Raw genomic sequence first — 27,911 nt, 5'->3', positions numbered from 1 at the left:
TTAGCACCCTCATATGTACGCACCCGTAAGGTGGTATGCCACCCTTCCATGGCTGTCGCCAAAAACTTTATTAGTTTCGGATCAATGCGATACAGATGTAGGATGTCGATTAGCCAGGTATGCGGAACGCTATCAAAAGCCTTGGCATAATCGATATAGCAACTGAAGAGGTTTCTTTGGCCTCTAGTTGCTTGTCCTACGACTATCGAGTCGATAATGAGTTGCTCTTTGCAACCCCTTGACCCAACTCGGCAGCCCTTCTGCTCCTCGGACAGAATGTTGTTGGTCTCGAGGTGCGCATTGATCCTTCCACTAATAATGGACGTGATGAATTTGTGATGAGTTGGTAAGCAAGTGATCGGTTTTTAGATTTAGATAAAAATAAATAAAGTTTATATATTTTATTTAAAAATAAATATAGTTTATTTAAAATCACTCATTTTTAAGGTTATTAAAATCGGTTTACTGTCTGTCTGTCTGTCCGTCTGTCTGTCCATCTGTCCGTCACACGCATTTTTCTCGGAGACGGTTATAGCGATTGAAACCAAATTTGGTAGAAAGGTGGAAACTGGGAACGCTCACGCATACAGTGAATTACATCCTTTTACGTTGAATTGAAGGGGGGGTCCCCATACATGCAAAAGGGGGGTGTAAAATTTTTTTTCATCAAATATAGTTATGTGGGGTATCAAATTAAAGGTCTCGATTAGTACTTTTCAAAGCCGATTTCAATTTTGACATTCGTTGGAAGGGTGGGGAGCGCGGGGGGTTGAAAGTGATCACTTCTTTAAGGGGGCCATTCTCAGAAACTACCAAACCGAAAAATCTAAAAAAAATCAGGAGGTTGCCACTATATGGTGCCTGGGCTCTGAAATACCTTCCATGCCGATATATGTTTAAATAAAGTTAATAATAGTATATTACTACAATTTTTTGTAATTGGTTAGAAACCCCCCTTAATTTCATCCTAGTACCATGAAATTTTGCAATAATGTAGGCTATAATATAGACCATGATCTTACCTCTTAAGTTTGGTGGAAATCGCACTATTACTAACAAAGTTATAATACCTCAAATTTGTTGCTTCTTTGAAAATTGAAGACTATGAATGTCAATATCACCCGAAGGTGGATACTCTCACATAATGTGTGGATATATTACGTGCTACGTACTAAGAAATACACAAAACCTTTCAAAACGTTCAGCTTCCGGTTTCCCGACTTGTTTTAAATTCATTACCTTTTTTATCTTTTTTGAAAGATCATTTATTTTATTTAACAGATCAAAAGGCAATGTATCAAAATTTTCTTAGTGTTCATAATTCGATGGCACTGCACTCTATATTAATATTTCCGGAACAACTTGTTCCCTTCTTCAGTGTCGTTGTTAATGTTTGTTTGTCCTCTACTCAAAAGAATTACCCTAATTGCGTAAATTTGAATGGAGTATCTAAATAAGCATTTGGATAAATTCTGGTTGAATATTTTGCATAAATATGAGCATTGTACTCCTGCATCTCCTCCCCCAGGACCTCCACATCAAATATGTTGCAGCGTGCAGTGCCGTCAGACTACGTGAGTTCGGATGCTGGGCAGCGAATTCCTACGTCCACAGCAACATCCTAGATGAAATACCTCGAGAAATCTGGGCATCCCCCACGGAATATGTCACACGCAAGCTGAACTTCATGAGAAACTTTGCTGTGGACCTTCCAACCAGAGCAAAGTGGAAGACTGGCGGCGTGTTGCAAGACTATGACACGGTATTCCTTACGGACGGATCAAAGATGGCCTATGGAGTCGGCGTGGGGATTTTCTCGAATACACACGGTGTATCCAAGTCGTATGGTCTCCCAGGTTTCACCTGTGTATTCCAGGCGGAAATACTGGCGATATTGGAAGTCTGTCGATGGCTGGAGCGTGATTCGAGCCCCAAGCGCAACATAGCCGTTCTGAATGACAGCCAAGCGGCTATCAAGGCCTTGTACTCAACGACGACATCTTCCCGGTTGGTGGGGCAGTGCAGAGATGCGCTCAACCATCTGGGCGGCACGCTCAAGATCACTCTCCTCTGGGTTCCCGGGCATAGGAACATAGAGGGGAATGAGCGGGCTGACGGATTGGCCAGGCAAGGCTCTGCTCCTGGCAGTCTCTCGGGGAATACAGTCGGTGTTCCGCTGGCGGCTGTCGGGGGCCGAGTCTACTCGCACTACCTAGCAGCCGCGGGCCTGAGATGGCGAAGGCTTACAAGCTGTGCCAAATCAAGGAGAATTTGGCCCGCTTATAACATAGCCCGATCACCACAGCTCCTGTGCCAGACGGGTGCAAATGCATTCAAGATTACGGCGGTCTGTACGGGGCACTGGCCCATAGGGGACCATGCCGCTAGGCTCGGCTTACCCTACAACTCGCATTGCCCAAGCTGCGGAGAAGGAAGGGAAACCCTCATGCACTTTCTCTGCGATTGCCTAGCTCTGGCTCGAGTCAGGCTGCGGACGCTGGGTAAACCATTCTTTGGGGACCTCATTGAGATTTCTAGCTGCAGGCTGGGAGAACTGTTTTCCTTCGTGAATGCTACGGGCTGGCTCTGAAGATCCGAGCCAACTGGACTCTGCTTCCCTGTTCCTATAACAACAGTCACGGTCTTAGGAGTTTGTGGCATCAAAACGGCGCACCAAAGCGCTAATTGGGCTCCTCGGAGCGGCCACTGATACCTACCATGAGCATTGCACACACACATACCCGCACATAGTTTATGCAGGATATACATTTCGATTATTGGTTGCCAGCATAGACCTCCCTCTCATTCAATTTTATTTGTTATGTAGAAACGTTACTTCAGGTCCAGTATATCCTTATAAAAAGTTTCTTAATTCCCTTGACTGTTTCGAAACTGCAATTCTTATGTGGATTCATATGAGGACCGACTTTTCTCACTAGAATATTTGTAAAAGCACTCGAGCACTTTTGAATTCTTGTGAACGTTACAGAAATATGTTGCATGTTGCACCCGATTGAAGTGCTCTCTTGCAATTTCTTAATAGGTACGAAGTTTTGGGACGTTAAGAAGATATAATCTCCGTATAGCAGTGTATAAGGCCTTTGACATTAAGTTTCAAACCTCCCCGTATCCATGACAAGAACGAAGAATGAGAGATCACTTTTGTGATGAATATTAATAAAAATGCGGAGTGATTTTGATGTACCTGCCACTCTTCGAACAATAGATGTTGTTGCAGTGCATCACAGATAAGTTTATATGGCAGACGGTTAAAAGCCTTCTCTAGAACCAGGAAGGTAGTGTAGATAGGGCTATGAATGTCACGGTGGTTCTCCAGGAACATCGTTCTTTCAAAAATCGACCTGAATCGATGTCGCGAATATGTCAAAATATCTAGTACAGGATAATAACCGAATGGGACAAGAATTAGAGCAAATGTATTCTATCCTCAATAATCACGCTATTAGAGATTACATTCAGATAAGGCGTTGGATTCCCACGTTTCGCTTTTCAGCTTTTCATGTCCACTTGCGTCTGTTGAATGTTCGGATTCCTTCACAAAGATTTTGTACAGTCGGCGGGAAACCAAATTTCGTCATTGAGCTGCATAAACCCCTTCACGGCAAACAGTGGATGAGTTCATGGTACCTATCAGCTCTGATCTCACCATTGCGGAGTCAAACCTCATTATCAGCGACGCTTCCAGTGAACCCGTTGCAACCGAAGTCCCCAGGTTATACCTATCGAAGTCCCACATCACTAGAACTATCTGCAAGACTGCTGACATTGTAGAAAAATGTACATGAAGAATTGGCGTTAGCTTCAAGTCGATATGCACTCCTAAATAATTAACTATATGTACTGGTAGTAATTATTACCCACGATGTAGCTGCCCCCTTAATGTTCCCGATGAATGTAACTAGTTCAGTCTTTCTAGTGTTCACCAGGGAATGGGCTAACGAAACCAAACCGATTGTTACTACGGCTATGCATTATTTAAAAGCTTGCGCAAAACCTCCTTATCGACAGCCCCTAAGACATTTTACCTCTACAAATGTCACTCTTATCAAAATGTGAATATTTCTCCATTCCGGGGAGTGTAAAATGCTTGATTAACAGCTAGTCGTATCTGAACTGAATTACAAGAAATCGGAAAATAAAAATGATAATTTAAATCTATACTGCCTTCCAGTGTCATAAATTGTTGCAAATTAGAAGAAACGTAAGTTTCGACGAGGACGTTTTGCATGTTTCGACAGTGCAGGTTTAGAAACAGGAATATTTTACTATTGCGTATTCGAACGCGAGAATTTTATTATTTGTTTTATGGGCAATTAATGTTTATTCTGAGGTTTGTGAAAGCCATTTCGCCATTTCATACCGACTTCACAGGCCTTCTTAAACCTCAGTTCTGTGTTCAGTTTACAATTTCTATTAGCATCCAGGATCGCAGTCAGATACTTTATATGGGAAGAAAGAATCAATCTTTTCATACCTTTCGCAACCATCCCTTCATGATTTCTTTCATAACGGAGGGGAACATTCCTGACAACAATATCACTAAGTTGTCGGTTCTTAGCACGGATATTATCCAATGCGTAGTATACCCCACTATTCTGGTTAGAGGTTCCTTGATGAGTTTTGAACTAACGTTATTGAATGCTCCATCTGTATTCCGGGAGGCCGCTAAGGTATATTGCTTGTAGTGTAGCAATCACTCAACCGTATTAACAACCTTGTGAAGACCGGGTTTTTTGGATTTTCCAGCTTATTGAGATTTGGAGAAGGGCGTTCGCTTCACAATCGTCCTTAAATGATTGGTAAAAAGTCATTCGCGAAATCATGGTCGCGCTTGCCGGCTTTCGGTTCGAAAACAATGCCCATACGTTTTTAAGAGTATAGTACGTGCAGCGCCGAAACGTGCGATATCGTAATGTACCGCGTCGATGCGAGCAGCGTGGAAACGACATGGATTTAAGGATCCTCCGATATCGATGAATTCCTTGGGTTTGCCTTTCTGGTGGGAAGGCTGCATACAGTGGAACCGCCATCTGAGTATCACACATCCCTTATGAGCCCTATGAAAGACTCATGAATTACCAACGTTAAGATGAATGAAAATGGTTTTAAAATAAGTCTAGTTTCCACGTGCACATTTGTTGTTACATGATGTATGTACATAATCGAATCCGCGATATCCAATGTTACCTTTCAAAGCATTCTATTAACAGCTACAGGTGTCGGGGTTAAATGCTGACACCAAACGAGCAAGAGCAATGTAAATATTACATTTTTCAGTGCTTGCATTAATTTAAATTATTCGACTGCAGGTGATATCGAACTTGAATTTTCGAATTTGGCTCTAAATCAAATCCACCAATGATCACTCATCTAAAATTGGCAGAGCTCGTCGGGTGGGTGTTTGATTTTATCAGCTACTTTATACTTATGTTGTGCAAAAACGTCGATGAATACACACATTTTGCGTTCATGACGGCTTCCACCCCAATGTTCAATTCTTTTTGTTTAATATTTTCCAGAATGGATCATAACTCACAACTGAAAATACAAAAGTTCCGCTATTTATTATGTAATGTCTTAATTGGAAACATCATCCAAAACGGCAAGGTGTCTAGCAACCTTGATTCAATATCACCCAGAAAATCATCGGAAATCTCTTGGCAGTAGATTATGTGCGGCTGATATTTTTGAAAATGATAAAATCGCAGTTTTGCACTTCAGTTCAAACATTGAAAGATTTTCTTTATTTATAGCACAATTTACGTCACGTCAGTTTCTTTGTAAATAATTTCTATTCTGAGCTAAGAGCATATACTTCATTACAATGAAAAGATCTACGTCGAGTCTATAGATATCTTATTAAGACTGTTGGTTATGGCTAGATATGGCCATTAAATATCTTTAAGTGCCTGCAGTAGCAGTAATTAGATATGTATATCTGTCAGAAGTAAGTTTTTGTGAATCCGTAACATCCTTATCTCCTAGGCCGTTATTTGCCATTCCCGCAAATCGCTGATATCGAAAATGAAAACGAAACCGATATTTTGCAGAGCCAGAAATCAAAATCATTTTCAGATCGATTAACTGTGTGTGGCTTAGTCTATAATACGAAATTAGTTCAGAAACAGTTCCATCCTTTCTCACTAATAATAACTGTCAAATTTAACGGATGCCATCCTTTCGGTTGATTTTCTTTTGCTTTTTCCCATCAATCGTTGAATTTTTAGGGAATAGATAAAATATTTGTTTTCAGCATTTCTGTCTAAATCCCTAAAAAGATTAATCCGGAGAAACCTTCTGCTGGGTATTGGTGATTGCTTTGTAATGCGTAGTCAATTTATTCAGAATTTATCATATAAATTTGAACTTAATTGTAATTGTAACTACGAAAAGTGAAGTGAAAATTCACATTATTTCAACAAGCATACTAATTGCCAATCATATAGGAATTTTATTGTTTGTTTCATCTCTCCCTAAATCGTTCAAGTTTTAATTTCGCAACTCACACGGTGTTGTTGACTTTAGGACTGCTTTTATTAAGGGAGGCATAAACGTTTCAGCAAAAAAATATTTTTATATATTATATTTTTTTTATTAAAGTAGACATTGTTCTGGATATTTTGGTACTAATTATAAGTAAATCAGATTACTAGAAGTGGGTCAAATATTTTTTTTAACATAAGAACTCGAGGTGATTTTCATGTTTGGCTTTCCATTCTCAAAGTTTCTGCCAAACCCTCTTCATGCTTTGGATGCCGGCTGTGAGGAGGCAAGTTCATGAGGCAGCCAAACAACCTACATGGAATTTATCTCCGTCCAATTGACCCCATGGCATAAACCATAAATCTTTAGGTTATAAAACACTTGTTTGCCAAATTAACAAAAATTAGCAAAATTTTGATAAAATGTAAAGCAAGTAATAAATTTAAGTAAATCATTAGTATTACCTTCTGGTTCTTTCCTAATTACTTTGGTGTCTGACTTTTGGTAGGAGTCGTAAAATATCTTCAATTCGGATGTCAATTCCACCTTTCTCGAAACTTGCAAATTAATATTCTCTCCACAGTTTTCGCACGTTGCAAAGTTTACTAAGGAAAAGCAATTACGTAGCATAGGTAAAAATGAAAATTGTTATGATAAACTTTCTACTTACCAACAAGATCATTCAGTAATGAAATATCCACAATGATCATGGCTGAAAGAGCCAGGCAACAACTTCGGTGCACTAGGTTTGCTCTCTAGGAAAAAGTGCTCATCTCTAGACCTGAACGTTCATCTAGTCTCGAGGAAGATGCCTCCTGATCTGGTTATTCGAACGAGGCATTTTCAGACAATAATTCACAGTTCACAATTAGTCACAACTCGCAAGCGGGAAGTGGGTACTGGGTAGCCGAGTAGATAACACCGATAAAGGTTTGTGTACATTCCTGGCAAACACCTGCAAACCTTTGTAAAGAGTCTTCTGGGGTGCTGCTATCAACGTACGACAGAAAAAAAACGAAAGAAACGAAAGTATCGATATAACAAGTCGGGATACCGGAAGACGAGCGCTTCGGGTATAAAGGTTTTGTGTTCACCTTATGTGAGAAACTCGCCATCCATGATTTTCCATTCGTACGTAGCTAAGAATACAAAATATTCCGTCATATTTTGCCAAACTCCAAGATTCACATGTGTACATAAGAATCAACGACATAAAAACTGTCTTCACCGTAAATAAACAATAATATGCGATGCATGAATATATATGTGCGCATTCAAATTGATGTAACGCATCTTCACGCACTTTACTCAATGCACAAAAGCATGCATATATATGTTAGGTACATAAATTAGAACCGCTGGTAACCAGAACACACATGTTTATTATATTACTACCGGCAAGCCTTATGTCTGCCAAGAGTAATTGACATTGAAATGTAAATTACTAAAAAAAGCCAAAAAGGAAAACTAAAACGAATTTTGTACTTCTGGGATGAACTTGTAGGGAGGCTTTCTGGTGATATTATATTATTAACTTTATTTGTGCAGATATCAGAATGGAATTTTGAGGCGTAGATTTCATATAGTTGCATCACTGTGATTTTTTCAGATTTTTCGGATGGGTAGGTTCTGAGAACGAGATCTGTTTCACTTTTTGGGGTACACATTTTGTGCCCTACATACCCTAGTTTTCATTCAATATCAGAAAGAAGATCAGTTTCGAAAACTACTAATTAAGCCCTTTCATCTGATACACCACATGACCATGTCCTGAGTAAATCGGATGTGACAGGCAGACAAACGGACAGAGACACATTGTACCGATTTTAAAAACACAAAACCTTAAAAAAGCGGCAACATGAATTTTCCAAAAAAAACGAAAGTTAAATTTTTTCAGGCAAAGTGTACCTTTTCTCAGCAACCAACAAAAATAAATTAATGAAATGTAATCAATTTAAATTGTGCGACTGGAAGCAACCAGTTTGAAAATCCTACCACTAGTAAGATAGAAAGCCTACATTTTATCCAAGATAAACATGAAAGTTCAGCAAATTTTTCCTAACCTTACCATGACCGCAAAAATATTTGGTATCAAATTAAAGTGTAGATTCTACTGATTAAAAAAAGAAAGGGCGTAAATTGATTGTATACTTCCCGAGATATCGAGTAGGGATTAGATGCAGGATATTTTCGGTCGGCGGAAACAGAAAACGTTTATGCCTTAAGTGCGCCCTTGAATGCCTTCATTCTTATTAAGTGGGGAGGGCGGAATGGTTTTACCAATGTCTTGCTGCAGTTTGGGTGGGTGCAATAACTGATGTGTGGGAAAATTTAGGTTTTTTCGATGTTGGTGTACGCTCTAAAGCGAGTCAATATTCTCTGCACTACCGAAGCGCTTAAGGACGGCTGTTATTTTTCGTTAAACTTCTTCTAATTAAATATTTGCGAGCGATCATAGCAAATACACCACTCATCGATGTTTGCTGAGTTTTCGAAATTTATCAAATGTGTTTTGGAAAAATTAATTGTTAAAAGGATTCTGGTAATAACTGACATTTTGAAGGTTTTGTGTGAAACAAAACCTTATTAAAATCAGTGTACTCTGTCTATCCGCCTGTTTGTCGTACCTATTTTCTCAGAAACCCTTATTCCTATTGATACGAAAGTTCGGTAGAAATGTGGAAACTGAAAATCCTGTTATACTCAGTGAGTAACATCGTTCTGCGTTAAATTTTGAGGAGGGTCTCCACACATGCAAAAGAGGGGGGGGGGGGCGCGCCATGTTTTGGCGAAATTCGGTCATATAAGGTATCAAATCAAAGGTCTTTATTAGTAATTTCCAAGATTGCCTATTTCCTCATTTTAGACATTTAATTCAAGAGGAGGAAGGGCGGGGACTAAATGATCATTTTTTCACGGACTCGTTCTCTGTAACTATGCAACCCAAAAGTCTGGAAAAAAAGTAACGAAGCGGCTATTATATATATACCCTTCATACTAATATCTTTTTAAATACAGTTAATAATACTACTATACTATTTTTAATAAATTGAGTGATCCCCTGAGTTTACAGTATAATACAGTAGTTGAATGAAGTCTGGAATATGTACATACATTAATTGATGGTAATGTGGAAGACGTCGATGTTGTCTTCAAATTATTTGAAATAAAATGGGTCATTAACTGAATCGATACGATTCAGTACATTCAAATTAATTCAAATAAGATGATTCGAATTGTATTTTCGACACCAGTATTTTCAGGAAAAGCCACCTCCTGCGCTGCTATTAGTTCCCGCTCATTTTGGCATTGTGCGTACACGACCAAACCACAGTAGGCGAAACTGTCTAAACAAGCCCTAACTTTTTATGGGACAAAAAAAATGTCCTCTGGGCCAACCGCAGATGCATTATGCGCATCCTATCGTGCAAGATTTGCATGATGATCGGATGGTGTAGGTGCACGTGGCCGCATCTGTCATAACAATCTATGCTGTCTAAAGCGGGTGGTCAAATGTAAAGGTCGCCGTGGAAAAATGGTTGTTTCGTCGTATATGTTGTCATGTTGTTTCATTTGAAAGCGTGGATGTAATACCAGCGGCCTGGATTCGGTATCACACTGGAAGGTTCATTATTTTCCCGCTTTTGTTTTGGAGTTTCATCTCCTGTGTGTAGTCTTTTTGCAACAATGGATTTGCATTTATTTTCATAAGAAAGGATAGCCAGATATCACGATAGAAAAGTCAGTGTTTATCCGATGCGTATATAGCGTATTATTAGCATCTACTTTACTGAAAAACTTAGTTTAGTTTCTTCATGGCAAGTAGGAAATATGTGCAAATAACCAATCCCCAACTCGTAACGCTGACAGTCGCACACCTCTTGTTGGTCGCCATACGGTGCTCATTTGAATAATCTTCAATATTACTTATATTCTACCTGACAGTAACAAGCACATTTTAGAGTGAATTTTTGCTTTTAATTCTAGGTAAAAACAACCCGTATCACGAAAACAGTCACATCTGGAAGCTCTTCATCACCAGTTGCACGAAAAACTTGTGATATTGAGGAGATTTGGGACGAAGAATATTTAAAGCAGTTGGTAAGAGTTCATTCTAGATTTGCTGGTGCTGAGCTAAATTGAACAACAAAACAAAAGACGAACTCGAGTGATTGTTCGTTGCCCTCAATCCTCAAGAATAAGAAAGATCTCGACTATTTAGCTCTGCATTATCTATTTATTCCGTACCATTTCACTTATTTATACACTCTCCCCGAAAATAGCTTGAACAGTCAACAAACTACGAGGAACGTCGCAGAATCCGTGCTCGCATCCGTCAAATCATGGCTGAAAAAGAAGGTACACTATAATTGGCATGTTGCTTGTTCTTTTCTTGTTCAAACTGTTCAGTTAAGGAACATACTCATGAATTATATTATACACAATTTCATTAATTCGTGAAAACAATTGTTTAGGAAATAACGCGGAATAAAATAAACGGTTAAGATAAGAGTTTAGATAGTGATGGTGGTGGTGGTGATGATTGCAATTCGGTGTCAAAAATAGTCGATTTGACTCGTACATACAAACGTATTGTCACTCACGTAAATGGCAGGCAAGAATGCATTGTATTTATTATGATTTTGTCATTAATTCATATTTCTCTTTTATTCTCGTCCTCTTTCTATTTTACACTATTTTCAGGATAAAGATTTCAAAGTAAATTTTTCTTCGATTTTTCTTTTGAATTTTTCATGTTTCGTTCGATGACTACTCTTTCTAAAAACAAGGGAAAATCTAAATTTTACGCCTTTTTTCATTTCCTTTTGTTAATTTGCCAGTTAATTGTTGTCAATTTGTCGATGTTTGCATTGATTGTGACAGTCTCAAGGTAAACGATTGAAATGATGAAAATTGGCCTACATTTTCCAAATTATCTTCAGTAGCTTCTGGTCAGTTGGGTCCACTACTTTATCCCGCTTCGTTCGTTAAAGGAAGTGGCCGTGATTTGTTCTGTTTTTTTTTTGGTTCACCACTATCACGTTTGCATTAAAATATTTGAATTTTTGATGAAATAATGCCACTTCGAATACACTACCTAGAAATAGTGTACACTTGAAAATTTGTCCATGCCTTTACCACCAGACTGTTGCATATGTTCATAATGAATTTTTATTCGACTCAAATTGTGACTTGTTCCTTATTCTGGTATGTTCAGAATTTAGAAAATATCGTATATGAGACGCGACTTGGTCAGCTTTCCTGAAATTGAAGCACCGGGAGACCTCAATTTCATGATTTTATTTCTACTTTCTGTCTAAATATTCTAAATTCTCAGAGAAAAAATATTTTATCAATCGGTGCGGATTTAAGAAAATTTAAGATTTAAATCGTTTGTTTTTTGTTCAATTGTTCCCTCGGCCGGAACATATATTAAAGTGGTTTCTAATTCACAATTAACAATTAACGCCTCTATAGTACAAATATTTCAATTTGACCCCGTGAATCATTGTTCGCGTTGGGGCAGCAAAAATTCCATTACTCTGTCACAATGAAGAGGACATGAAACCTTGGCACTTTATGCACCGAAAGTTTTAGTGGCTTTAGGCCACGAAAAACACCGCAACAGAGTGGTGGAAAAATGTATCTTATTCAAAACTACTAACAAAACATACCGAAAATAAGGGCAAATCACAAAGACTTTTGTTTTGTTTCAAAATCATCTCACCACTCATTTCAGACGATTCTATGTTATATTTAATTTACTTAACTAAATCTTCAAGTCATAGTTGCGTCTTAAGCACATTTTGTTATCGATATATTGTTTTCTTGTTTTACACACCTGTTTCAATATTTACTTTCTTAAATTTAAATTACCTATATTAATACAAAAACTAGCATGCACAGACATCGCGGCAAGTGTAAAAGCTGAGCTAAAATCAGAGCAACAAGGTAAAACTGTGATAAAGAGCGAGAAAGAAGTGATTAAGGCTGGAGTAAACGACGAAAGCGAGACTGAAAGCGAATACGAAGAAATTGAGATTGTCGAGGAAGTAACAGACGATAGTAGTGCCGAAGTCGAAGAGGAAGACGAAGAAGAAGGTGAAGAAGAAGGAGGAGAGGAAGAAGAGGACAAAATAGAGGAGGAAGGACATGAAGTAAGCAATGAAAGTAGCGAAGAGGAAGTGGAAGAAGAAAGCAAACCTGCACCTATTAAATCAGATTCTAAAATAACAGAAGTTCATATTGTTGCTAAACGGGAAGAGAAAACCACGAACGTTGCCCCCAACAACTCCACCTCCGAAAGTAGTAAATTGAAACAAGAACAAGAACTAGAAGCTAAGGAACAAAGTAAGTCAATTATTTTACCGTTATTGCAAGGCTTGTTACAAAAGCAGAATAGTCAATCAGCAGCGAACACTACTAACAGCAACCCCAAAACTAGTAGTGATAATGATTTAGTGTATAATAGTAATAACACTAGTGAAGAGCAAAAGCCTATTAGTCAGGAAGATATGGCTTCCCGGAGAGCGGATAATAATGGATTAACCGTTCATCACATCGAAGACTCTGGCACTGAGAGTGGAGAGGACTTGAAATTCATTGCGGCAGGACTTCGCGATTCATTACAAATCCACTCAATTGAAAACCAAAATGAAAATGAACTAATCAACGAGGTCACTACAGCTCTTAACCGATTAGAGTCGTCTCTACGCGAAGGAAAGGATTTGAAGTTGGATGCTAAAAAGAGAAGTGCACTATTGACGCTGGTTGCACGTCTTCAAACCGGGCTCATTTCCCCAGAGAAGATAACTGCTCCTACACCAGCTCCCGGTCAAACGGCCGATGGGGATAATGAGCTGTCGTCGCCAGATGGTGACACTAGGAAATATCCGAGACCGGGCCATCAACGTTTTGCAAAACGCCGGAATAGAGCTAATCGACACACAGTTGGTGTCAGCCGTGAAGAGTTGGCCGATGCAAGGCGTTATATTGAGGAAATGGTCATGATGGAGTCTATATCGAACCGCACCACCCCTGACAGTGGCAACATTGTTTCTCCACCCGAATACCCTGTTCAAAAGCAAAACTCGTGCGGAGCAGTTCTTGGCAATGATACAAAGGAACCGTCGAATCTATTTCGGCCTAATCAGTTTGTTCCACCTCATTTAAAAGAAGGAGTTCCGGATGCTGTCGAACAATCATCCGTTCAAATGCGAGATAAGAAACCAAGAACCGACGCAGTAAGACAATCGTATCACTTCGAACAAGCTGCCCAGCAGAGCGAAGTCACTAGAAGACCATACTCACAAGCGTTTCCACCAGACGTCACGCATGTTTCTCTGAATCCTGAAGTTCCAATAAGCGAAGCTGTGCAGGAGAAGAATATTTATAATCAAACTCATCACTCGGTGCAGCCCGCACTCCGCGGCTCGGTGTTTAGCGGAATGAGACCGAGTGCATATCAACCGCAAGAGTCACCCGTCGATATGACAAAGAGTAACCGTTTCATGAACAAGAAAATGATGATGAAACGTGCCAATACTATTGATATCCCAAAGCCAATAAAATATATGAATGATATGGAATCAGACTCCGAGGCAGAGGAGCGTGGCATTAACTCGACCAAATCGATAGGTTTACGCGGAACAGTTCAAGTTAGTGTAAAGCGTGCACCGAAGAGCGTTGTGCCACCATTCCAGCCGAAAACAGAGAATGATCTCAAATTTCTCGCTTTTATTCAAAAGCAGAATCCTAGCAGTGGTCTTGCCTGGAATAACCCCAACCGTGTTCAGTCCGGAAATCCTGCTAATAATTGGAGTAATAAATTTGGAAACATCAAAAATGCCTTTGAGAGTGGACAGATTGTGACAAATAACAAACCACCAATGCCAAGTGGAGTTTCCTCTTCGGCTCGAAACTTTTGGAAGAAAGCAGAGACAACTCAAGCAAAACCGATTACAAAAGTACCAGGTTCACCGAAATCTAACGACAAGATTCCCAAAATTCCGTGGGGTGAAAGTGCCCCCTTGCAGAGTCCAAAATTAGTGGTCCCAAAGCCAGTACCCGTTAATAAATTTTCACATGCACCAATGTCTGCATTCAAGCCTGTTTCACCAACTTCTTACGAAAGGGAACCTTTACAGTTCCAACCTATCCACTCTGATCAAAAACCCCTACCACACACGAATGGTTCGTTTTCTGAACCGCTTCATGCTAACAATTCGAAGCAAACAATGCAAACATCTTATACCAACCAGGCATCAAAAATGGTCCAATCGCCAACACTTCCATGGGCTGGTAGAATCGCTACAGAGAATAGAGTCCAGAATACTGCAACAAAGTTTGAGAGTCGACCGCAAAGACATCACTCAGCACGTGTTCAAGACCAAACATACAACGAACGTATCAACGGTTATAATCGCATGGAGATAAAACGTCCATCGCTGCCAAATACAGCGCAATGTGATAGTGATTTAAAGGCTCCCCAAATAGTTCAAGACATGATGCATGCAGCAATAATGAAAGAATTTCCACCAATACCCTATACATCAACTACCTATATTCAGCCAGAAGTATATTCCTCGTATGTGCCAGAGGTTTCAGTTACATATTCAGACTCTCTGACGAATCCTGCAGCTGAACCGCTAGTTTTAACAAATGATCGACCATTTATAAGTCCATACGGTCAAACTGATAGCATTGCAACAAGTCCCAATGTTACCCAAAACGAGATATCTGACAGCGAATTAGATACAGATAGTATTATGGAATATAAGGCAGAGACAAAAATAATGCAAGGACCCGTAAGTCAACAAGCAGTGACAATTAGTAATAGAACCATGCGACGCGGAGACGAGGGCAAATTTGACAAGCATTCGAATGAGGCGAAAAACTTGCTGACTATTATGAAAAATATTAAGCCTGCCAATGCTCCTATAACAAAAGAAGGTCGCAACTATCAAGCACCAAAAGTTGAATCTATTCTTCCAGTTTCATCAGGGATTAACCGATTTACTCAAGAGGTGACATCTCCTCCTGTACTACCGCCAAGTACCGTTCAAGGCTACAACCCAATTTATCAACAACCACAACTCAAACACGAACCGGAACGAATACAAGAGCAAACAGCTTATCAGTCGAAATCTTACATAAGTTCAAGCGTTCGCCAACCACCGGTTATTGAAACCCAACATAAAGATTACCGCAGAGTAAGTTATCCCGAAAATGTTCAAACAAAACCACAAATAAATTATGTGGAATACCCTCAGGACATTAGTAGGCAACATTATCAAAAAACAAATGAGAAAAGTCACGAAATTTTATCACCGAAAAATGAGGTACATGTTTATCAAAAATCGGACGTATATCTAGATCAGCAAATTCCAAAGGGTTATCCAATGCAACCGCATCGGAAAGACGATTTGAGTAAAACGAATATAAAACCCTTCCAGCAAGCTGTTGGTAGCACGCAAGTTAAATCTTCAAAAATCCTAACTCAAAGTAACCAGCAGATCATCAAACAAAATACAAAGAAAATGATCACATCAAGTGCTCCGACTACACCTGAAAAACGTATCCAGCCATTTGCGCCTACCACAAAAAGTACTTCAAATCCTTCAACACCTCAAGAGGAGCCAAAAATGGTCTTTAAAAAATTTGGTCCGCCTCAACCACATCATTATCATCCTAATGCCTATCAATATCCTCTGGCCGAGCAGCCCAGAAAATTCTCCGAGCCCAACATCAAAACGGTCCATACAGGCTCCAAAACCATTGTGAACTCTACCAATTTATCAACAAAAATTGTCGCACCAAAGATCGTGGAGACCCCATCCTCACCAAGGCCAATGGAGAAATCAGAGCTCCCTTCTCATGTGATATATAATAATGTGAACAGAAACGTGAACTATGATCCAAATTCATCCGTAGTTCCAACTAAGTTCCCGGTGAATTCACTGAGTAGATCCGACTCATGGCATCAAATCTGCCAGCAAACGTCAAATAAGCCACCGTCTCCACAAAACACTGGTTCCACGGGCGGCTATCAACTGCGCAGGGTTAAATCGGGCCAAAGCCTTGAGGTTCCCAAGATGTATGAAGCGGGAATGAAGAAGGCGGAGATTGTACAGAAACAGAAAACAGTAGCCGCCTATTTTTCAGGACAAAAGTCTCCAAACTCATTGTCGCGAAACTCTTCCCAGACCGACTTAGTGCAAACTGGGTCTGCAACTGCTAGTATGACCGTGAAGAAGTCCTCGATCAACCGCATTAAAACCAGTGAGAAGGCATCGATTAGTAAACAAATCCCCAGTAGTGGCTTGTCTAGAAGTCACACCATGCCTCATATAGCCAGCATCCACTTACTGGATGAGAGTAACGTAGAAGACGCCTTCGAACAGCTGTTGAATGCATCCTAAGCTCCAAGGGACAAACAGGCTAGGATCAACGTAGACTTGTCTCTCCACTTAGAGTCATTCCAAAAAGAACGAAATCAATAGTGAAATGGGAAGGACCGCCTCGACGATCCCTGCGCTGAAATAAGGTTTAAACACTTGCAGTATGGTGCTGTGATATCTCCTTCGAAAAGTTTCGTATATTTGCCTAAAGTAGTAACTATTATGAGCGTCAAGCTCAATGCCTGTTTAATATTATAGTTTTGCAACAATTAAAGCGAGTGGGATAGGGAGGCACCCGATCCACCCGGAAATGAAAGTGCCAGTCGCGAACACTTGAAGTGTAACTTATCTAGTCAGTGATTGTGTTTTATATCTATTACATGATGAAGCAACTATAACGTAAAAAGAAACTAATATGAACTCAGAAGTACGAATTAAACATAAGAATAATCGATAAAGTGAAATAAAGTTATTTCTGCTACGCTTAAATCCTTTTTTTCTATAAATATAAATTTATGTTCATTGGAGTGGATTTGAATTTGGACTCATCGAATTAAGAGGGAGGCGGACATATGGTTGCGTTTTTTGAAGTATGAATAATGCGCTTTGAAAAGTAGGCTCGCTAGAGTGTGGAGAATGCAACCCCGCGTGTCTCCAACCCCAGAATCACTCGAAGTACCTCTGCGACTTTCTTCTCCTCTTCTCTTCACGTGAAGCACATAAGCCAAGAAAAGTAAAAGTAATTTTCGCGGGCACCAGTTATCTGTTATTTCTGTTCTTCTAATCGCGAGCGTATACGGTCTCTCGCCGCAAGCAACAATTTTTTAGCAAGAACATTAAGAATTAAAGAGCTTTATTTTCTGGGCATGTGCACCATCGTTCAGCTCCCATTTTATATCTTGTGAGTTATACCAGGTTTTTCAGCATTTGGTGTTTTTGCTTTACCAAAGTTTGCCGTTAGAGGGATGATTTTTGCTTGGTTGTTTGGTAGTTTGGCCTTTTCCTCAGTTGTTTGATGCTTTTCCAGTAAGTTGCATGGTTTTAATTTGCATTCAAGGTTTTGAATTTTGAATAGACGCCATATTGTCCCCTCTTTCCCACGCCAGTGTGACATTTTGGTATTTAAGCTTCAGTTTTGAATTTTGTTTGCTAACTTAATTCGTAAATTGTCGAATTAGTTTGGCAAAAATTTGCTCAATTTTACTTTTGCATACATGAATCATTTTCATATTTTTGCTTTTTGTACTAAAAAAAAATTGAACAAAAAAAGCTTCTCTGAAATTGTTTGCCGTCTTCGATGAGTGTTTTTGATTTTTATTGGAAAATGTTGAGAAATTGTAAAATCTACATTGTTTTCAATAAATTTGCGATCGCCTTTTGTGACATTTGTGCAACTCATCTTATGAGTGGAACATTATCAGAGTCCTTTGTTTGCTTTCATTTAAGGAACTTGCACCACTGAAACTACAAAGACGGAGCAAAAAGACGGTGCTGAAGTTACAACGACAACCAGAGGTAACTTTTTTAAAACATAATAAAGATTTCATTCGTTTCAATAGAAGTAAATTTGTCTGCAGTAACTACAAGGACGATTGCTTCCGCCCCCAAGCCAGTGTCGCCGTTCGCAAAGTTCAGACAACTTGATAAACAAAATTCTCAAAAGTGAGTAAAAATTAAAGCGTCAATTATTTTATAGGACTGCTGAGGATCAAGGCTTAACTTCCTATGCGAGTAGTCGTAAATATTTAATTTAATTCAATATGGGTACAATACAAATTAAAATATACTTTCACCTCTAAGAACAACTATTTAAGATACTAATAATTTCGCAAAATATTATTCAAATAGTACTGAAAAGTTTAATCAAGAAATGTTAGTTGGACATCTCCATTTTATTTTTGATGAGGATGCCTTAGCTAGAAAATAATCCCAATCACTCTTGAAGTAAGTAATTTACATATGGTGCTCCAAGTAGATCTAAACTAGATCTAACAAAAAGGAGTGCTGATTTCTTTTTTCTGCGTATTTTTAAATTTCAACCAGGTCACACATATCCAGCCACAGCACCCATTCCCTGAGAACACGGAAAAACCACAGTAATATTCTTTTGTCTGTTTCATTCCAATTTGCGAGAAATACACAAGGACTCTGCAATATTTCTAAAAATAGCGAAAAAGACTAAAGGAGTAGACTTTTCATTGGAAAGTTTTAAATTATAATCATTGCTGATTGTCATTGCGGGAACAATAGGAAAGTCAATATTATTATTAAGCCATTTCTGTCCTGCATCATTGCGACCTCTCCGCCTTAATATGAAAGACTTGCTGTATGTAAACGGGAAGAAGAAGGGATCTATTTTATTTCATCAATCTTTATTTCCAAACACTAAGGAACGTTTAATTTGGAATTCTACCAGCTGTTAAAATTTTGAGGCTTAGTTTAGTCGCCAAGTAAAAGTATTCTACTGAAAAGCAATTTTACGCTGATGTCCCTTATTTTTAGATTTTATAGAAAAAGCAAACGTTGTTTCTACACTGAAGTCGTTCAGTAGATTCTGATTGGATGATAATGCGTAAATTATAGGTATAATGAAGTCTCTCCTGATGAAATGAGCAGGACAAGTGCTTGCCTCCTTCATATTCTTAAAACTTAACAAGTTGCAGGTTGTTGGCTCCCTTGGATCCCCCACAGCAATACGAGAACAACTATTTATTTCAATTCGATGAATTCTCCCAAAGATTACCAAGAAAAATTAAATGTCCAGCCGATTTTTACCAGCGTTATCTGTACTTAAACTAAAACGGATAAACAGCTTTCATGACATACCATGAAAATATTATAGTTCTAAAGCAACCGATATTAATTGATAGTGCCTAGATGCATCAAGAACAAGTTGACACAATATTTTGCAAATTATATAAAAATTAGATATATATGGTACGTAAGTGCACGAAGTTTTACATAAGAAATAACGCTGTCGTTCGACTTTCATTCAATTTATTGCAAAGATAAATTAGACTTCAGCATGGTTGTCAGCAAATTGCTGTTTGCCTTCTACTTTTCCACAATACAACATCATAAATTACATGTAAGGTTAAGATTTTGCAAAAGATCCCCCTTTGGGTATTTTAAATTACACAAGTTAAAAAAAGACTGTTGTCTTCTTTTCACTCTCAGTCCAAGTATGAAAGGAGGGCAGCGAGGACTTGACTTCTGATTTCGGATATGTAACCAGGAGAATGTTAATATATTTACAAAAAGTTCCACTCAGGATACATTGCTAGGAGATATCTTCCTTCCATTTATACGAAATTGGCACTCCGTTTCAACGTGATTAGCACTTTCTATTCGCATTATTTTCATTTATTGTAACACACCCATCGATTATTGATAGTTCGAAACACGTGAAGAACCTCCGGTCACAAGTACTCTTATACATTTTCTCATGTTAGCCGGGTATAACATCGCTGTCCGTTACTGGTACCTGCTGAAACGGTGAAAAAGAAAGATTTCAAATTAGAGGTTTTCGGGGACCCCAGCATTTCTAGCCCACAACACATTCCACACGCCTATTTGCATAGAAATACATCTTTCATTACCACTGTAGATTTGTGTTTTAACAATAACCATCCTATCATGAGCAGTAGTAAGTTCATATCTCCATTGTTTCCATTTTATTTTCCATATTTCATTGTTTTTTGTGTTTGTCTCTTTATAAAAATATAAAAAATGCGAATCGTAATCGTGCAGCTCCCCGCTTACTCCTTCATCACCCATGACACCAGGGGGTACAAATAGAGGGGCCCCATTATTTCAATTTACCGATCCGGCATTATGTGCACGCGCAGCCACTGTCAAGGAACAGCTTCTGCAGTGGTGTCAAATGAAAACGAAGGAATACGAGGTACACCCCGTTGTCTAATAACTGAGTTCAAAATTTTTATAACTTTTTCAGTTAGAAATTGTTCCATATTTAGTGTTTTTTTTTATGTTTTGCAATTCTAATTTCAATGAAGTGTAAGCCGGCCACTGACATCAACGGCGAATAGCGTCAAAATAGTTGGGCAATTATTAGGTAAAAGAATGTAAAGATCTAAGACTGTAAGTTTCATTGCTTCGTCTGCAATACTACTTAAAAAGGCGGTTGCAGTATCTGATTTATCTAAAACTGCATCCATCAAATCAAACTTATCTAGAACTGCATCAGACCGTCAATTGCTTTTCCTGGATTAAATCCGCCCAATCTATAAACGTCTAGGAGACACAAGCACTGTCCTCACAGTGTAACAACGATACAACACTTCTAGGAAAGAAACATCATTCGCTGAAATACGAGCTTGCGAAACCATTAGAACGTGCATTTAGAATGTATCTATTTCGAATGAAAAAGCACTCCTTCAATGAGCCTATCACCTATTTACCTTTTTCGAATGGCAAAGAAGAAGGTTGCTTTTCGGAAGAATATTTCAGAAGTATTTCTCCACCACTAGCTTCGATTGTCCAGGTATTTTGACGTTATCGCTAAGTCTCCGGTCTCTGTTGATAAAATAAAGGGTGGATAGCATTCTTTTACTTTCGATCATGACCTGATTGTTTATGTTTTTGCTTTCCATAATTTTTGTACATATGTAAATGAATTTTTCTAAAAGTTGTGTGGCGACGTTGCAATACTACATAGATATACTGGGCTTTTGCTTAACGCTTGTGGGGATAGTAAGGTCCTCTTTGGGAGCTTTTCTAACTTCTAAGATTACTTCAAGGCTTCTTTCAGAATGCAACGCTTTTAACGAATTATGTAAATATTTGGTTTTTGTTTTTTATTTTTCAAATAAAATTATTTCTGCAAATTATCAAAACACTTTCACTTTTCCTTCATTCAGAACGTTCAAATAACCAACTTTAGTACGTGCTGGTCAGATGGATTAGCGTTTTGTGCCCTCATACATCATTTTTTGCCAGATGCCTTTGATTACAGTAAATTGACACCTAAGGAGCGAAGATATAATTTTGAACTAGCTTTTCGAGTGGCTGAGTAAGTATGAATATATTTTTATATTGTGTGTCATTTATTGTATTTTCCGAGAGCAAAACGGAGTCATTTATGAATGAAATTTAGAGGTTACCACAAAGAGGCTTGTCGATATACAAATGCTGAATCCTTAATAATTGCTAATATTTGGGCAACGAAATTTGCTTGAAGCTTTAAGAACGCCTCTCAGATTCGAGACGTAACATAGATTAAAGCTTTAATTAGATTCACTTCACTAACAATAACAACAAAAAGTTATACCTTGGTATTTACACTTAAAATCTTCACTATTGCAGCGAGAAGGCCGGGATTGCACCCTTACTTGATGTCGAAGATATGGTTACAATGCGAAAGCCTGACTGGAAATGTGTCTTCACTTATGTACAAACCATCTTCCGACGATTTCGTAACTGTGCTTAAAACTCAACCACTCTTTCTTGTAACTACGTAGAGGAAAGAAAAGAATCCATGAACAGAGGCATTTCTTTATACATTTCTCATTATTTATTTATATTATTATCCTATAAAAGTTGATTCAAATGTATTCAAGGACAAATCAGTTCTTTTACGCACCGTCTGACTTGTAGCTTATCATTATTTCGAATATCAGCACATTATATGGCAATAAATATTATTCTAAAGTGATAATTTAACCATTAGATACGTATGAAATGATCCCATATATGAATATTAATGAGTGGAAGGACTTTTTGAAGCAGTTTGTAGATTTTAGAAAGACAGAGAACTTGTTGGCGCTTATGGGAAGCTTGAAAATTTAATTCATCGATTCGAACTATATTCACAGAGTAATATTGATTAGAAATCTATGAAAATAAGAAAGTATTTTTTACTATTTGTTATTTTATACTTCAATGAATAACTCATGTTAATTGTAACTAATATTTATTAACACATCGCACTTGAAAATGTCAACTCTATTGTAAAAAGCTGATTATTACTCAGATTAGATAGTTGGCCTTCGATCCTGAATCTGTAAAAATATCTTTAAATCGGAACAACACAAATATTTGGAAATATATACATATGAATTGGAAAAATGCTGAAATTATAAATTTTGTATCTGACTACTGTCGGATATTGTTATAACATAATAAACTCACAATAAAATGCTTGTTTTGCTTTACAATCGGTATATTTTATTATAGCAAGCCTCCGACGCAAGCAATTGCAAAATCTTTAAGGATGTCATCCCGTGTGTCGGATCCGCGGAATCGATTTTTTTTTTGGATACAATTGCATCTAGATATAATGTACAATATACGGGCAAAGTGTTTTTTGATATTCGGAGTCATTCGGAAATTTTAGTGTTAAACACGCCGTAATAAAGCTCGGTATTTATCGATCCGAATGATGTTCGAATGACTTCGATAAAAGGACAAGAATTGAAGTCCCAAGTTTTATGTATTACATACAGCAGATTAATGGCCAGTTAAGCTTTTATGGCTAAAAATCGCATTGTACTTTTTAAATGCGTTTTTCTCGAAACTGCATGTTGAAAATCGGCTGCCACCATAGCCCAAAATTTATCCAACGAAATTTTTTGAAATTTTCACGACTTATTAAGAACATATTTCTATGGTCCGCAAACTAGGATAATTGCGATTCATTCAGTAGTTTTTTTTTATTCATTGAAGAAACCGTGAAAAAACGCCAAAATTCATAAAAAAAGTTTAACACGGCATCAAAAATTTAGCTTTAAATATTTTTTAATAATCCTAGTTTACGGACCGTAGTTAAGGCTGTACGTTAAAATGCCGTTTATTTTTTTTCTTTAAGATGATCACAGCGCTCCATAGTGTGGCAGCAGAAAAACTATGCGATCGGACTGGAAAAATTACTATGCCCACTTAATAAGATATTAGTAAATCTATGGTGAAAAATTCGTATTTGTATCTTTATCCAGTTCTTCACAACAAATTTCTAAAAAATGCTAAAAAACGGCCTTCACAGGGATGAAGTATGAAATATCATGAATACAGTACAATATCAACACAAAAATGGCAAGCTTAAGCTATTGTACACCGGAAAAGCTGGTGGAAGTGAGCGTAAATCCGGTGTTGGATTATCGTTTACGGCAACTGCAAGGCACGCCCTCATAACTCGGGAGCAAGTTTCAGACAGATTACGAAATTCAGGTCCACAATAAGGAACATTTCAATAGTAGAGTGTTACGCACTCATGAAGAGGAGAAGGAAACTTTAGGCGAGAAATTGAATGCATTGCAAGGGAGCCTTTCTAAAGGTGACCTTGTGACCGCGATTGGTGATTTGAATACGAAAGTGGGTTCTGATAATACCTTGCTCGGGAATGTGATGGGATCACAAGCTCTTCGGGGGTAACGATAATGATGGGAGGATGAATTTCTGGAACTTCTACTGTATCGTCATTGATGACACATTGTTCGAGCACAGAGCTTACCATAAAATCACCTGGGTGTGAACTGATCGGCAACGTACGAGCAATCATATTGACCACATTATGATCAGCAATAGATTCAGAAGTTGTCTTCTAGATCTGCGTAACAAGAGAGATGCTGACATCAGCCTGGAAAAGGATCGTCATCATTTACTACTCAGCTATAAGATCTGGCTGAATGCGGAATAATGGAAGCGGATCGGTGAGCGGAAGAACTTCAAGACTATATTGATCGCTACGAATGGTGCTGGACGTGACACGCTAGAGCTTCGTCACTGTACGAAATCCTGGCAAATTCAGCGTAGAGTGCACCATGACAACAGGCAATTTATTATTATGCTAGCAAAGAAAGCAGACGTTGCCACAGATGGCAACGATTTCATCATGAAAGAACTTGCATGTGAGGAACATTAACGATAGGTCCCCCATCCACCATGATGAGCAACTGAAAAGGTGCAGGGATATCGCATTCGATATCGTATCGCATCCGGGGAAGTTCTGCCTCTTGTGGATGAAAGGACTACTCACCAAGGCATGTGGATTCGAACCGCCCCTCCAAATAGAAGAGAAGTCATCTCGGCCACCAAAGGACTCAAACAAAGAAAAGCTGCTGGGCTTGAGGCTTTGCCCACCGAAGTTTCTTCAGAGGTGCTACTTCCATGTGTACGCGAAAACTGGGAATTCGATACCCCTCCCAGCGAGTTGAATCCGCGACCTTTCCTTGAGAGTGGGAGAAAAGGATGATCTTTAAGGTTACGCAAAGATATCGTCGGTGATCAAATTATTAAACTCGTCTTTAAAAATAGTTTACATGGGAAGAAAAGTAATAAGCACATTAACAATTATTACAATTTATTTATTTTGTCAATTCTCAATGATTAGAATAGCCTCATTACGTTAAAAGTAAAATAACGTCAACTTTCAGTAATTTTAGTATGTATCCAATCTGCCTTTCGCAGCAATCACAGCCGGCACTCTTCTCGGCATATTTTAAACAGGGTATTTTCTATTTCAAACTTGTAGAAAAAAAACATTTTTTTTAAGATTTGTTTTATAATATCTATAACATTCATGAACGAAATTCCTATTGCATGTTAGTATGAATATCATGAAGTTTTAGTTCCTCTTAACTTTTATAAAAGGCGTTCAGCAGAAATGACGTGCGACACCTTGCGAAGTGACTGATATCAGATAAATTGAATATTCAAAATGGATTCTCTTCGTCTAAAAATCCGTCTTTTATATTCTTATGATTTTGTACAAATATATTTTCCTGAACAATTCGAAAACCCGTCTTTTTCTTTTAGGGTAATGCATCGCATATAAAAATAGGGGGAGGGGTATTCATTAAAGTTTTAGAGTTTTCCTTATGAGAAATTGAAATTTTTAGGTTATAAATATCGATCCAGTAGATTCGACAAAAACGTCGCACCACTTTATTAAACGTAATTTTGAAAAAACACGTTTTTTTAAAAAAATTTCCTGTGCAAAATGTTGATATTTTTCAATTCTAGTCGGTCTTCTTTTTTTTCTTCAGCCTTTGTTGTACAGGGTGAGGCAGCATAACTTTTTTCGAAACTCAATAAAAACTATTGTATGCATCGGAAAATATTTATTTATTTTTTATAATGTAGGTACATGTCTAAAGTTTTTATTTACATTGTTTTGAAGATCAAATCTGTTAGGTGACGTCTCCCATTCTCCATACATTGCGTAAACCGATTTCTGGCGTTTGTCCTGACTCTTGTTAGCATAGCAGGTGTTATGATGGCAATTTCTTCTTGGATGTTGGTCTTCAAATCTTGTAGGGTTCTTGGACGGTTCACATAAACACGGGATTTCAAAAAACCTCCTAGAAAAAAATCAGAAGGGGACAGATCGTGAGAGCGTGCCGGCCATTCCAAATCGCCTCTAATTGAGATAAGGCGCTCTGCAAAGTGTTCCCTCAAAACAGCCATCGATGCTCTTGAAGTGTGTGCTGTTGCGCCGTCTTGTTGGAACCAAGTGTCCCCAAATCCAAATTTTCTAGCCGTGGGAAAAAAAAATTCTGTAGCATGTTTACATACCGGTCCGAATTCACTGTCACTGTAACCTCATTTTCCTCAAAAAACCAGGGACCAATAATTCCAGCTGAGGAAATTGCACACCACACTGTGAATGCAATGGCTTTTGATGCAATTCTCGAGGGTTGGTGTCAGCCCAGTAGCGCATGTTTTGTTTATTAACCGACCCACACAAATGAAAATGGGTTTCATTGCTAAAAAAACAATAGCACCCTCGGGAACGACATCAAGAAGAAGCTCACACGCGTTCATCCGAGAATTGAAGTCACGTTCTGAAAGTTCCTGCACTATCGCCATCTTATAGGGATGAAAATGAAGATCATCACGAAAATAGCACCCTCGGGAACGACATCAAGAAGAAGCTCACACGCGTTCATCCGAGAATTGAAGTCACGTTCTGAAAGTTCCTGCACTATCGCCATCTTATAGGGATGAAAATGAAGATCATTACGAAGAATTCTTCTCACAGAACGATCGGATAGTCCAAGGGCAGATGTGTGTTTGCGCGCAGAACGCCGTGACGATCGCAACATTCACGCTCTCACTGCTTCAATGTTCTCAGGTGATCTAACTGGCCGAGGGACTCCACTTCTTCCTTTTGTCGCACTTGCAGTTTGTCTGAATGTAGTGACCCATGTAACAATTGATTTGCGGTCTGGGACGGGAGCCAACGGGGCTAAATTAAAGCGATTCCGAATTGCACGCTGCGTTGCAATAACCGAACATCAGCTTGAAAAGTAAACCTCAACGGCGAAGGCACGCTCCTCACTATTCCAACGCATGATGGCGACTGAACCGTGTCGGGACAAAACTTTACAGTATCCCCTCTTGAACGAGACCACTATGCCACTGTATATGGAAATTCAATGTGCTGTTACCATTAGTCTAATTCAAATTTTCTTTGTATCGCTTGTACCACCTTTTCATCATGTCTGTTCTTGGTGGTATTGAAATGTTTGTATCTCGGATTTAATTGGTTATGGTCACTAAGAGGGTTTTTCAGTTTTGAAAACATAACAAACACCGGAAACAATAATCAAACTTTAACCTAGCTTAGGCTCAAACTATTTGTGATTTAACTTGAATATAATTCGCTTCCTGGCCGCGTTTTTACGATTATTTAAAGGAGGGTTTTCCACCTGTTGCCCTTTTCGGTCACGCTGCTCCCAAGGTGGAGGTGAGGCACCGTCTGCTGAGTTGCTTTTGTTCTGGACGAAACCGTTAGTCTTTGTTTTTAAATATACTGTTAAACACAATATAATATAAATAATATAGATTTAATTCGTTGCACTGTAATGAACTCAATTTTCGTTTCTTGCAATTGTAACATAATTTGTAAAGCCAGCACTTAATATCTATTGTATTTTTTATTAGCGCATATAGGTCATATTCATTTTGTAAATAGAAAATTATTTGTTGACACTTCGAGATTGTCGTTTTTTGCATAGCATAAGTTATTGCGCCAGCACTTGTAACCCA

The 27,911-nt window shown here is 38.4% G+C and overlaps 1 protein-coding gene across 6 annotated transcripts in view; it reads left to right on the top strand.

Annotated features, from left to right (window-relative positions):
* LOC119656541 (serine/arginine repetitive matrix protein 2) overlaps positions 1-23,080 on the top strand; it is a 134,501-nt gene extending 111,421 nt beyond the window's left edge. For 3 of the 6 annotated variants that reach the window (XM_038062890.1, XM_038062887.1, XM_038062889.1), the window contains exons 9-16: positions 10,492-10,605; positions 10,788-10,863; positions 12,403-12,855; positions 18,351-18,419; positions 18,482-18,566; positions 20,655-20,808; positions 21,785-21,936; positions 22,230-23,080. In XM_038062890.1, the coding sequence (XP_037918818.1) occupies positions 10,492-10,605; positions 10,788-10,863; positions 12,403-12,855; positions 18,351-18,419; positions 18,482-18,566; positions 20,655-20,808; positions 21,785-21,936; positions 22,230-22,353 (1,227 nt within the window). In that variant the 3' untranslated portion in view covers positions 22,354-23,080. Of the gene's footprint in view, positions 1-10,491; positions 10,606-10,787; positions 10,864-10,979; positions 11,119-12,402; positions 12,856-18,350; positions 18,420-18,481; positions 18,567-20,654; positions 20,809-21,784; positions 21,937-22,229 lie in introns of those variants that run through there. The other 3 variants (XM_038062892.1, XM_038062891.1, XM_038062893.1) reach the window with 3 other exon arrangements.
* Positions 23,081-27,911: the final 4,831 nt, after the last annotated feature.

This window comes from Hermetia illucens, chromosome 5 (genome assembly GCF_905115235.1).
Source record: "Hermetia illucens chromosome 5, iHerIll2.2.curated.20191125, whole genome shotgun sequence".
NCBI lineage: Eukaryota > Metazoa > Arthropoda > Insecta > Diptera > Stratiomyidae > Hermetia > Hermetia illucens.
This window is presented reverse-complemented; position numbering and strand designations above follow the sequence as displayed.